General features: G+C 38.5%; 1 protein-coding gene across 1 annotated transcript in view; it reads right to left on the bottom strand.

Moving 5' to 3' along the window:
• The window catches only part of LOC113062032 (ribosome biogenesis protein bop1), a 72,503-nt gene that overhangs the window by 19,203 nt on the left and 39,915 nt on the right, over positions 1 to 13,385 (bottom strand). The window contains exons 4-5 of the mRNA XM_026231534.1: positions 831 to 985; positions 633 to 750 (exon numbers count right to left, since the gene is read on the bottom strand). Coding sequence (XP_026087319.1) covers positions 633 to 750; positions 831 to 985 — 273 coding nt within the window. The remainder of the gene's footprint in view (positions 1 to 632; positions 751 to 830; positions 986 to 13,385) is intronic.

Here is a 13,385-nt window from a genome sequence, read left to right as displayed (position 1 = left end):
TTTCTATTATAAAGAGATTTATCATTTGTTTTATGATAGAAAATTGCTGTGTAGTCTTTTATTTATTTTATATATATGCATGCATGTGCAGGAATTTTCTATTATGTAGAACCTAAACGTTTACGCAATGAGTCGCAGTCAGATGACAGGTGGTTTTTTCACGCTCACTCACTTTAAAGCCTGTCTGAGGTCGACTAACTGATCACAGACAGACCAGCTGTGGACTGACTCACTTCCTGTTTTTGCCAAGAGAGACAATTAGCGCTGCTGCTTGCAAAATCGAAACAGCTAAACGGTGGCCATGACACCATCCAGACTCATTACCTCCTGCGTAGGTCAGCCGATGCTGATGTGTTTTTCTTAAGATGGCTAATTGCGCTTATGTAAATGTTTCGTTACTTCATCAGTCGGCGGCGAGCGCGACTCAGACTGGGCTTCGTGTGGATTCGTAAACGAGAGGAGTAATTTGACGAGCTTCATTTTTTCCTCATCGTGCGCTGGGGTTATTATCTAGAAGTCTATTTAAAGAGGTTTTCACAGACCAGACTGCAGATGTTGAGGTGACAAATTCTGTTACTGTCGGATCTGTGTCGAATCCAACACCAACAGAGCGGAAAACCAGATCGGCATACCTCGTATTCGTTGAAGTTGACGTCACCGAACTTGCCCTGCTGCAGACGGTGCACGAGGTCCACCTGCTCATCCGACAGACGGATATCAGCCCCCGTCATCTTGTCTTGGACGGTACGCCTAGTAATGACAGACAGGATGAGTGCTAAACAATTACAGAGGTTGAATGAGTTTAAATGGACGTTCCAGATGCTCCTCACCAGTAATCGGGATTCTCCATCTTGTCGAGAAACTCATCCAGCTCATCTTTGTTTCTGATTGGTTTAAAGATCTTCTTGCCCTCCAGATCATATCCGATGTGGGGATAATCCTTGTACCACTCCATAGGGATGTTGCCGACGGTGTTACGGATATCCTGTGAACGGACAGAGAACGTGATAAAGATTAACAGGGAATCTCATCAAGTGTAGATTTAGCAGCTCAACACCAAAGAATATTTTGCGTTTCTCTAGTACCTGCAGAGTAAGACTGGTTTGTGTTAAAGAAAGCTAAATTTGCGTTGATCTCTGTTATACCCATATGGATCATTTTTTTTGTAAAAAAAAACTTAAATTAAATATTAGTTTAACATCAAGACAAAGTATTTGACAGGATCAAACTGAAAATCCTTTTTCTTTTAAAACTAGGAAAATAGTTGAAATACAGAACAAATATTTATGATTAGTGACCTAGAAATAGTGCAGAATCGTATGCAAGCAAATAAATCATTTTAAATATTACATCAAATATAACATTATACATGTATTCTAAAACATTATATTAATTATATAACATAATATACTTTATATATACACACACAAATATAATATGTATAAAAATATTTGGAAAAATGTATTAATAAAATATAGATTGTATGAAGACATTTATCAGTGACCTAAAATGTGCAGAACTGTAAACAATATATAAAATACTAGACATAATACATATCTTATTTACACACACACACACACACACACACACGTTTGTTTTTGTGAAAAGTGGGGACATCCCATAGGCGTAATGGTTTTTATACTGTAGAAACTGTATACTCTATGGACCTACACCAACCCTACACCTAACCCTAACAGGAGACTTTGTGCATTTTTACTTTCTCAAAAAACTAATTCTCTCTGATTTATAAGTGTTTTGAAAAATGGGGACATTAGTTATGTCCTCATAAGTCACCCTCTCCTTGTAATACCTGTGTCATACCCATGTCATTATACAGAGTTGTGTCCTGATGTCACAAAAACAAGAGCAAACACACACACACACACACACACACACACAAATGTCTAATATAATATTCAATACATTACATATTTCAAATACTTCATGTATATAAAATACTAAATGTCATATATAAATTTGTATTATATAAAAGAAAATGGAAAATATAGTTAAATACATTTGTGATAAATGACCTATAAATCGTACTTTGACCTTTAATACAAGTAAAGATCTCAGAAAAACTCAGAACAAGCTCTGAAAATCATTGTGCAAAGCAGTGAAGTTTAATACAGATGAATGAGAAGTGAGTGTGTGAAGATCATAAAACAACATATTTGAATAACAACATACATAAGAACCACTACTTTATTATATTGCGACCACGTTATCAATATACCATTGTACCATCAGTTGATTCGCAGCCCTACTAAACTGAACAGTTGTCATTCCCTCGACCTTCTTTACTAGCAGTCACGGTCAGGTTACAGCTGTGCGTCAGGAAGGCCTCAGTTCTGCAGGTGTAGAAAACCATACGCCTTTTAAGCTCACTAACCTGCCCACTTTACAGTATGCCACAAGAACATTAAACAGTTAGGACTGCTAATAAACCAAACAGAGCTTGGGTCTGAAAATAGAGATTTCTTTGTCTGGGAAAGATGCACACACACGCTCTCGCTCGCACAAACACACTCGGGTAACGGCAGACAGCTGAAAGTTCTCAGAGGTTGCAAGCACCACTTTAAAGCAGGTCCTACACCTGTGAGTGATTTCTATAAAAACACCCCTACCATATCCAATTAGGTCCGAGTGGGCAGCGCTGTCACGCTTTCACACACAGCCGACAGCAGCTGCAGAGGCCACGCCCACAAGCCACTCATCTTCAAAGGCTCACGTCTGATTGGCTAATGCCGACCACCTCACAGACATCTCTGACTGTAATGTAATCTAAATATGTCTATGAGACATATTAACAGTAATCTTGATGTCTAGCCGACTGAAGTGCTTGTGTTGTCTGGTGCGACTGGCATCCATGCCAACTTGAAGGAATCAGTTTCAAGATGGCGAAAGCACGACAGAAGGAAAGTAAGTCTTGCAAATCTGATACTTCCTGTGTGGAGGCGTCACAGATTGTCACTGGATCTTCACAGAGCTTTCAGAAAAGTGCTTTAAGTGCTTCTAAGCAGAGACAACTAGTATTTTGGTCATTTAAACAGGGTGAAACCAACTACTGCACAACCAGATGACTATTTAATTTTTCAACTAAAGTAAAATATACATTTTTTTGTGACTTAACATCATGTAAATCACGTTAATATCATATAAGCATAATATATTAAATCAAATTTCATAAAATTTTATATTATAAAATACATCGTATTTAACATTACTGGTCAAAAAAAATATTTTTTGAAAGGCTGCTTGCATAAAATATAACAGGAATTAATCTTCATATTATAATATTTGGCAGAAAATAATGATATTAATATAAAAGAGATATAAATCACAAATGTAGATTAGGACTTGATTTTACTGCAACATATTCGGCTGGGATATAATTATTATTGATAAAATAATTTATACATTTTTATCATTAAATTATTAATTTCCCTGCCAAGATTGTCTTAGTTCTGGTGGACATAATATTTAAACATGATGAAAAATATTTTCTCTAAACCTCGTTCACACTGTCTCGATCACATCACTGGTCATTTGCATTGAACTTCAAAAGCTCAGCTTTATGCAAATGAGCAACAGTTGCTTGTTGCTCACGATGCCGGAAATAATGGGTGCTTTTTTGCTGCAAATCATTCGGTTAGATACATGAATTGTGCACAATAAAAGTGTTGTCTTGAATACTACAGATTGCAAGATCAGAAGAAAGCGTGCTAGAAAGGTCAACAGGGTCACACTCAAACTCGGCTCTTCTCAGTAGGACATCACACGCATAGCTCACCTGCTTTCAATTGAGCTGCTGAACACTGCTTTTATTAAGTGTCAGTCAGTCCAGAACGCTGAATGCAGTTGATCTGCCCCTTACCGCACGCTCTTATCAACTTCCTGTTCAGACTGCGGTGGGGACGGCGAGATGGGAGACTGACTGCTGATCGTGTGTGCGTTGACAGAAGCTTCGAGGAAAGATGGTCAGAAACCTCGCTGCTGGCAGCCTGCACCTCTACGCCTGATATTTCCACACCACATCATTAAACTCCAGGAGACAAGTGGAAAAAATTCCCTCCTCACAAACCACCTGAGAAATCTGACTGTCAATCCAGAAATATATGCGCAGAGCTTTAGAGGACGATCTTCGTGACATTTATCAGCTTTAAAAAAACCTCTGGCTGAATCTCAATTCACATACTTCACCTACGCATTGAAAGTACATACTTCACTGCTGATGGGAAGTACATACTTTAGAGTATGCATCTAACCTAATTCATCACCTCAAACTCCATTTACACTTCACTTTTAGCATTCATACACTAAAGAAAACTGCTTCAGCCTTGGATTTTGGGCCATTTACTGCACCTTTTATTTATTAGGTGTGGCTAATAATATTATATACAACTCTCTCCATATATATATATATATATATATATATATATATATATATATATATATATATATATACATATACATACACACACACACACACACTTGCTGATTAAAAGTAGTATATATTAGCGTATTATATATATATATATATACACATTATATACATACATGGCATACAAGAAGGAGGGTCTTAAAAAAAAAAAAAAAAAAAGGAAGGAAGTGCAGACTGTAATGACGTAATATTTTGTGTTTTACAAGGTCTCTGGTAGGATGCCTCACCCATGAAACGGATTCTTTACAGGACAACATCAAACAGAGCGGGCCCGCATCTCACAAAGGTGCCCCATGCTTTCACACATTTCACAGACCACAGAGTGAACATGACCCCCCAGATGTTCATGAGGGACACTCGTAAAGGGGAGAATTCGGCCACACTGAGAGCCACCAACCTCGCTGGGAACCAGAGAACACAAAAAATGTGGAAATGCAATGTTTTGTAAAGAAACGATGCAAACATGAACACTGTGAAGTTTGACTGAATGAAACAGCTCTGCTTCTACAGCCTAATGCTGGCAACAGATCCTAGGGTTGATTCCCAAAAAAAACATACTGATTGCTTTGCTACTTTTGCTGAAGACCTGTGTGTTTGTATCTCTCTCTCTCTCTCATATATATATACACACATATATATATATATATATATATATATATATATATATATATATATATATATATATATATATATATATATTATTATTATTTTTATTTTTTTACAGTTTCAGATTATATTCAGTATATACATACGGTAATCAGATTCAGATTGTTTTAGTTTATTATGATAACACTGCAGAAGACTTGAAATATTGTATAAGTGATTTGGGTTACATTTATAGTGCTTTTTCTTGTTCTGTTTAAAGAAACAGCACATTTCCACAAGCTATTCCTTTAAGAAGGCAGAGCAGCAGTGAGTTTGGTGTCAGTCAGCATGCAGAAACAGGATTCTGAGAGCTCCAGCAGTGAATGATTGAATGCATCTGATCATTAAACGGATGACTCAGGCAGGTGGTCCCGTTTTGGAAAGGACGCGGCTCTCTGCTGGGTTCCACGGGTTCACAGGCCAAAGTGGCACTGGCCCATCAATATGCGCGGTGGCAGATACGTGACAGGTTAATCCATCAAATCAGGTCAGGAGTCTTTAAAAACCCAGTAATAACAGAGTAAAAGAGGCCGTTCTCACCGTGATGTCCATAAGAGCTGTGGGTAAAAATAAAGTCGGTGGTGCTGTCAGAAGAGCTGAAGGAAAATCTGCAGGTCTGTCTTTCAAGAGAACGGCTCACATTTTCCGCTCCTCGACACCGTTGACCTCTGCCTCATGGTGGCGGAATTCCTTGGCTACGGGAAATCCTTGGAATTGCAGCATGGAATTTGTGAAAGTCGTGACTTCATCTTTCGTAATGAGGTCAAGATCAAAATAATATGGCAAAACAAACACTATTCAAAATGATTCAGCAAGTACTGTTTGTTTGAATAAAAGAGAATGTGGGGTAAACCAGAGCAGATATGGGTTTCAAGTGATGGTATATTTTCCAAGACTTGGCAAAACAGATCCGTGTGGTCGTAGATGGTGTGACAGTGCATAAATGTGCAGTGGATTAATGGAAATGAGCAGGAGATTACGGACAGGAAAAAACACACACAAATAAACCCTTTTCTTTCGAAATATGAATGTCTTTTCAATTGTACTGCTACAATCTGACCAGCTTCCCAAAATAACCCATTATGTCTGTCAGACAGGGCATTACATCATGAGGGAAAGCACCACGACTTGTGCCCAAACTAAAAAAAATGACACTGTCACTTTCTTAAATGCTGACAACAACCTGAAGCCGTCTAGACAGAAGGAAAGAGCAGACGGCCTTAATGCTACCAAATTCATCAAAGCGTTCAAATGCCCATTTCCAGCGGCTGGCTCCAAGCCGCAGAGAATTGCCTCCTGACACAAAACAGAAATCGCCAGGAGCCTCTAACAGGAGCAAAACACACAGTAATAATGACACAGGACAGGGTGTCTTTCCACAGAATGGAAATTATATCCTTGCTGAGAATGTGACGTCACCAGTTGGCCACGCTGCCAAAGTGAGTCAGGCCTACACGCCGATTGGTGTTTGAAGTTGAGCAGAATGGGCTCATGAGAGAAAGCTGCATCCTCCCAGTGTCAGTAAAAGTGATTCAGGTCGGGCTTGCGTGTGTGAGTCAGGATGAGCCGTAATCCATTGTGGCAGAAGACAGAGCCGCTTGATGAAGGTGCAGAATCATTGCCTTACTGCAGCTTCAGCAACTCATTCATTTTTCTTCTCCTCTACTCTTCTTCCCCCTTTCTCGTTTGGCTCTGGTGCTCAAAGCCAGAGTGCAAAGCATCCCACCAGCGTGCTGTCACTTGGGAGTACTGAATGGAAGTTGTTTTTGGAGAGGGAACTGCATGCCTGGAAGTGAAGCATTCCCGCTCAGGCAGCGAATCCTGGAAGCGTAGGGGAAAAAAAATATATACACGTATTCTAGAAAAGAGTTAAAAAGAAGAGTCTGCTTTCAATCGCAATACTGTCACACTATTTGCCCTGAAACATCTGCGACTCATCTTTCACGCAACTATTTGGGGCCAGTCTGGCTGGCAGAAGACTGCAAGTTATCACCCTCTATTTTTTGTTCTGTACCAGGTCATATTCACCAGTGATTGGGAACCAGTGAGCTTTTTAGGTGTGAGGTTCTGAACCCTTGCACTTAAAGGTTTACTCTTTCATTTGATAAGACACATAAGACACTTGGCTCGGCTGATAAGATGAAAAACAATGCTAAATAATAAAAAACTGAACGAACTGAATAAAAGTACAATAGAGTCAATAATAGAATCAAGTTAATTAATCATTAAAAATAATCTGTAATTTTTCATGACAGTAATTGAACGTATAAAAGAATGAGTAAATAAATAAACAGGAAAATAAAATCAATAACTTAAGCAATAGAAGATGTAAAAAATCTTGGTAGATAAATGGGTAAATAATTAAAATAAGTCAATAAATAAATAGATAAAATAAAAAAAGTAAATCAATAAATAAAATTGGGTAAATTGGATAAATAATTAAAAGAATGCACAAATGGAGAAAGAAAGATTTAATAAAATAAATACGTAAATGGATAAAAGAATCAAGTAAATTAATCAAAAGCTAAAACAAAATGAAATAAAATGAAAAAAAAAATCCAATAAATTAATAAAGAATAATATAAATGAATAAAAAAGAATGAAATAAATGAAAAAGCAAATTATAAAAATAAAATAATGAATAAAAAAATAGGCAAAAAAAAATACTTAAATGGATTAAATAATAAAGTGCATGAATAAACGTATTAGAAAATAAAAAATAAAACTCATAGCATAAAAGAGTAATAGAAATGACAATATATGAGTGAATAAATAAAACTAATCAAATGAATGGACTAATGAATAAAGTAAATGAATAATGAAAAAGAAGTAAAATGAATAAAACAATACATTGAAGAATATAAGTAAACAAATGAACTGACTGAATAGAAGAAAAAAAAAATCAATCAATACATGAGTAAGTAAAGATCAGATCATGTACGGCCAGCCTTGCTCCGTTTGCACACCATGAGTGTCCTCTACAGCAGGTTTTGTAATAATGATTGTGCTCCGGTCAGACCCCGCTGGACGACCGTCTGTAGCTGCACACTTTGCCGCCCACGAGCAGACAGATCAAAACAAGTCCATCTGCTGTATTTTGCAAACCACTTCTTCGCTTTCTTACAACTTATCTAAAGCGATGCTTATACGGGCCGACAAGCTGAGCGTCTAATCGCGATGTCGACATCCAAAGATGTTCCTGTCCACAGATACCAAACAAACAGCACATTGTCAGCAAAGTAATGACTTCGAAATAACTGACAGAGTGGAGGCCAATTTTCCCATGAAAATTTAGTGAAAGCAAACAGGCCACCTTAAAAGGGGTGGTTATTAAAAGCAGAGATATAAGACCCAAGCTCTGATAATGCCTTAAACAGCTGAAGGAAGGGTTAAGGATGTGGTGTATCGAATGCAGGGCTTGCGGTCGGAGTCCCTGGTCCCTGTACAAGCAGAGAGAGTCTATTAGGAAAGTGTGTTTGATACTTCAGACGTTTATGGATGTGTCTGGTTGACCAGGTCGATCTCTGCATTGGGAGCATGGGTGGGCGATACAGCACCTGTACGTCTGTCAGATGGATGGCAGTGAAAGTCCTGAGGGACGACGAGCCCCTTGTTATTACTAAGAGCTAACTGACCACCAACGCTGACAGACACAATCCCAAAAAAACAGAGGCTTTTGTGTGGGTCTGGGAAGTTACCGGATTTAGATGGATAAAATAAAAGTATAAAAAACAACAACAAACAAAACGACTTGCACAACAGCATTTTAGTGCCATGTTAAAAAAAAAATGATATTAAAAGCTCAATAATCTCTGAAAGTAAAAATCTTTGAGCAGGGAAATCCCAATATTACAAGAAAAGGCATGACTATCCGGATCATTATTGTAGCACTCTGTATTATCAGTGTTATTATTTGTAAAGAAAATATATGGTGAATTAGGAAACTGCCAAGTATCCTGACAGCAAACATAACACATCACACAACATACCACATTTTAGTGCCAAATACAAACTTCAGAAGAAACTGCATGATTATCTGGATCAGTACTAAGTTATTAATAGTATCTGGAAAGTGCAGTGGTGCTTTCTAATTCTACAACTTTTTTCTCAGAATTTTGATTTGTTCTCAAAATATTTAATATCTAAAATGTGGAATAAAGACCTTATGTAACTTTAGTGTGAAATGTATAAACTTATCGCTAAAAACTTAAATGCTATGATCAGATGTTTTCTTAACTGCTGTTTTCTCACTACTGACATTTTGGCTGTGTGTTTATTTTGTTACTGAAAGGAAAGTGTGCATCTTAATGGGTGGCACTGGGATGTTCCCTTTTTATAAGCATGTGGGAGACTCAGATTTGAATCATGGTTAAAGGGGGGGGTGAAATGCTATTTTATGCATACTGAGTTTTTTACACTGTTAAAGAGTTGGATTCCCATGCTAAACATGGACAAAGTTTCAAAAATTAAGTTGTACGTTTGAAGGAGTATTTTTGTTCCAAAAAACCTCTTCCGGTTTGTCACAAGTTTCGGAAAGTTTTTTTCGAGTATGGTTCTGTGTGACGTTAGATGGAGCGGAATTTCCTTTTATGGGTCCTAAGGCACTTCTGCCGGAAGAGCGTGCGCTCCGTATAGCGAAGCTGAGCAGCACAGACATTTCACTAATCAGAGCGATTCACTGATCAGAGCGAGAGCTAGGGGTGTGCCGGTTTCAGAATTGGTGATGACGGTTATGACGTGAGTCAAATGTGACGGTTCATAACATAACCGTCGGGGGGGGGGGGGGGGTCCAAGTCAATTGGTTGTTCTTGGAGATAGCGGGTTAACTCCGTGTCAGCGCGTGCTCTGATCGGTAAAGGGGCAGAGATTTCAGACCTCCATTTATTAAGGAGATCTGTCACAAAACTCATCATCCGCGCCAACGTTTTTTGATCAAATTTCAAAGCCGCACCCGCCCGCCATCCGCTGATTGTTTTGGGGTCTATGGCGATGCAATGCTTTGCTGATGCGAGCCGCAAAAAAAAAGCCATTGCCATTTGCCCATTAGCTCCGCCCACTACCGGAGAAACTGGTATGTCTTCTGCTTGTTCGAAAATGAATATGAATAATTCTAAATTAAATCCATTATTTTGACAGGAGAAGACAACAAAGAATAGTTTACATATAAGGTGTTGTTTAAGCATGGTAAGACTCTTGCTCTCTCTCTCTTTGCATGTGTGAGAAACAGCACTATCAGTAAAGTGACGGTGAGTCGTGTGCCTTCACAAAGAGTTTACAGAGTGTCAAATACAGGTGCGCTGTGTGTCCATTGAGATGAGCTGAAAAGTTCAGATCGCTTGAAGGAGAGAGAACTCTGAAGCTCAGATGCTGAAATTAATGCAAGCGTCATGCGCTTCAGTCTATGTAGTAAACAAACCTGCACGTCTCTGCCATTCATTAATTCACACAGAGACGCGCAGAACACGGATTTATATTTCAAACAACTTTTGCGGCTTAACATTTACAGATACTGGTCCATATGGAGATTTCATTTGATTATTTTATGCTAACTTTGGCAAATTCCATGACTGTCCATATTAAAATGCAAGTTTCATTTTCATGACTGGATTTCGAGATTCCGTCCTTGTTTTTTGCTTCATGGAAATCATACAGCAAATTTCAAAGCCGCACCCGCCCGCCATCCACTGCTTGTTTTGCGGTCTATGGCGATGCAATGCTTTGCTGATACGAGCCGCAAAAAAAAGCCATTGTCTGTTCTAGAAAGGATGCAGCAAAGATATTTAATGCTAAAGTATGAAGCATAGGCCTACGCTGAGTTTCATTTGCGATGAGATGTGCTCTAGGTCACAGTGCAGTGCAAGTGAACGCGGCGCGCTGGTGCTTCCATGTCACGGTTATCATTGTCTGCTTTACTTGCTTTTTATTTATTAAAATACATGCAATTGGTTGATGAAACCATTATTAAAATTAAGATAAAATTTGTACAAAACGAAATTCGTTTTTAAGAAAGGTTTTCTACAAAGCAAAATTTAATGAAGTGGTAAATATCATGTCTGACGATTTACAAAACTTCATTAAGTGGTAAAAACCATGTCTCCCGATATATTGCGCATCTTATGATCCTATCTAAAAAATGAAAATAATTTTTGATAAAATGTTGGTAAAAAATATTTTAATGACACGGTTTTTGCAATTATAGAGTTCTAATGACGATGTTCAACTATAACCGTCGGTCTCACGGTTATATACGAACCGTCACACCCCCTAGCGAGAGCGTCGCGAAAAGTCACAAAAGAAGTGTGTTTTTGGTTGCCAGGGCAAGACAACCCTGCACAGATTACCAAAAGAGAAACAGCATTAAAGGGACCAGTGGATGGAGTTTATTTTTACAGAGCATCAACGGAGTTGTGCAAGTGTTTTTGTTTGTTGCCTGCATTTCGGATTGCACATCGTTTATTTCTTAAGGATAATGCATTCCCAACTAAAAAGGGTCACGAGCGTGTGTTGGAACCACATGCGGTGAGTAAAACTGCTTCAAATATCTCTGTGTGTTGTTAACTTAGCTATCAGCGCGTAAGCACATCAAGTAAACAACATGCGATGTTGTCATCAAACTGCACTTTCCACATGTACAGCTTGAAAAAAAAAAAAAAAAAAAAGACGACATAAAGTGGAACTTTATTTTCCAAAACCGCTAAGCAAATATATACAGTTTCAGTACATACCACATAGCATACCGCCTTTGCTGATGCTGCTCTTGTTAAATTTCAGCCTCTGGATCTGTGTCACAGCTTCCAAACACTCTCAACTCAAAAGCCTACTCGCGCTCGTGATTCTTTAGCTCCGCCCACACGTCACGCCTCTAGGCGCTCGTGTTTTTCCGGGAAAAATCGGTACAGACTATCTTTCTCTTATAAATATAATAAAAATAAAGACTTTTTGGAGTTATGAAGGATGCAGTACTACTCTATAGGTACTCAAGATTAACAGGATAATGAGTGAAAACGAGCATTTCACCCCCCCTTTAAATAATACAAAATGTTGCAAAAGGCATTTTATGGTTATTATGTACAGATCTGGCTCTCATTTGTGAATCAGCAGGGCCTCGGTGGTGAAACACCTGAACATTTCTGCTGTTTGCTTTAAGAAGCAATGACTCAGCTTCTCAAAACTACTGAATTTAAAACATTGATTAATCTGTACTCCAGGGGCAATTTCTGAAATCTAAATTAAATTAAAAATGTGGCCATTTCAAATTCAATAATGTGCTAAGGTGCATTAAGTAACTTGATTTATGAGTTCATGCTGGCACGGAATATTTTTCAGCAGCAGTGCTGATTTGAAAGAAGGCGTTTAACACGATGAGACGCTGGTTCTCGATGGGCACCGGGCAGGAGAACTGCTTAAGATGGGATTTATGGAAGCGGTTCCACGGCTTACCCACTCGGCACGGGCCACTGAGCGACAAGCCATTTGCAGATGGAGCAGCCTGCGTCTCCTCCCCACAAATGCAGGTTTGCATTTCCCTCTAATGGGATCATTTATAATCCCAGTAAACTCAAACTCCCAGTGGAACGCTGCCACATCTACACTTTCCATGAGGTCCATCCAAACAGGGCCATGCGTCTGCAGCACCGCATCCCTGTGCGCGCGAATGTGGGTGAGTGGCAGCTGCGCGCAGGCCATTAGGATGCCGCTAACATCCACCGCTAACAGCTTGCTGGAAAAATCTAAATTGGAAAATGATCATGGAATAATACCCAAACCCAAGCATCTAGGGTAAGGAATATAAGAAAACTGAGCGGGAACCAAAGTGCTCTCCAAAACGCAGCACTTTTCACATTTGCTGCTCACTTCATTTTGAGTTGTAAAAAAACATTACAATGTCAATAAAAGCAAACACTTGAGAAAATAAAGACAGAAAAGTGATTAAGTACATGCAGTCATTCGTAATAAAAAAATAAAAATAATAATTAGGTACAATCCCTAATCAATCAACATGACAGAAGAAGCTTTTCTACAGTAACCTCATAACCCAAACCTCTCAAAATAAAATGATAAAAAAATAAACAAACAAATAAAAATTTGACCAACAGCAGGCAAAAAAAAATAGCTTTGCGAGTAGATGGACGTGTGAAAAATGCACATGTGGATGGATCGCTCTAAATTAGGTCTTCCGGCCTTCATATTACAATGGAAGAAACCAACTCAGAGTCTCTGTAGTTTCAGCCTGTTTATATGCTTTAACCACTGTAAATGTACCCGAGAGAAAACACATAATAAAAATAAGAAAAAC

Source organism: Carassius auratus, chromosome 44 (assembly GCF_003368295.1).
Source record: "Carassius auratus strain Wakin chromosome 44, ASM336829v1, whole genome shotgun sequence".
Taxonomy (NCBI): domain Eukaryota; kingdom Metazoa; phylum Chordata; class Actinopteri; order Cypriniformes; family Cyprinidae; genus Carassius; species Carassius auratus.
Note: the sequence above shows the minus strand (reverse complement) of the source record. Positions and strands in the feature narration are given on the sequence as shown.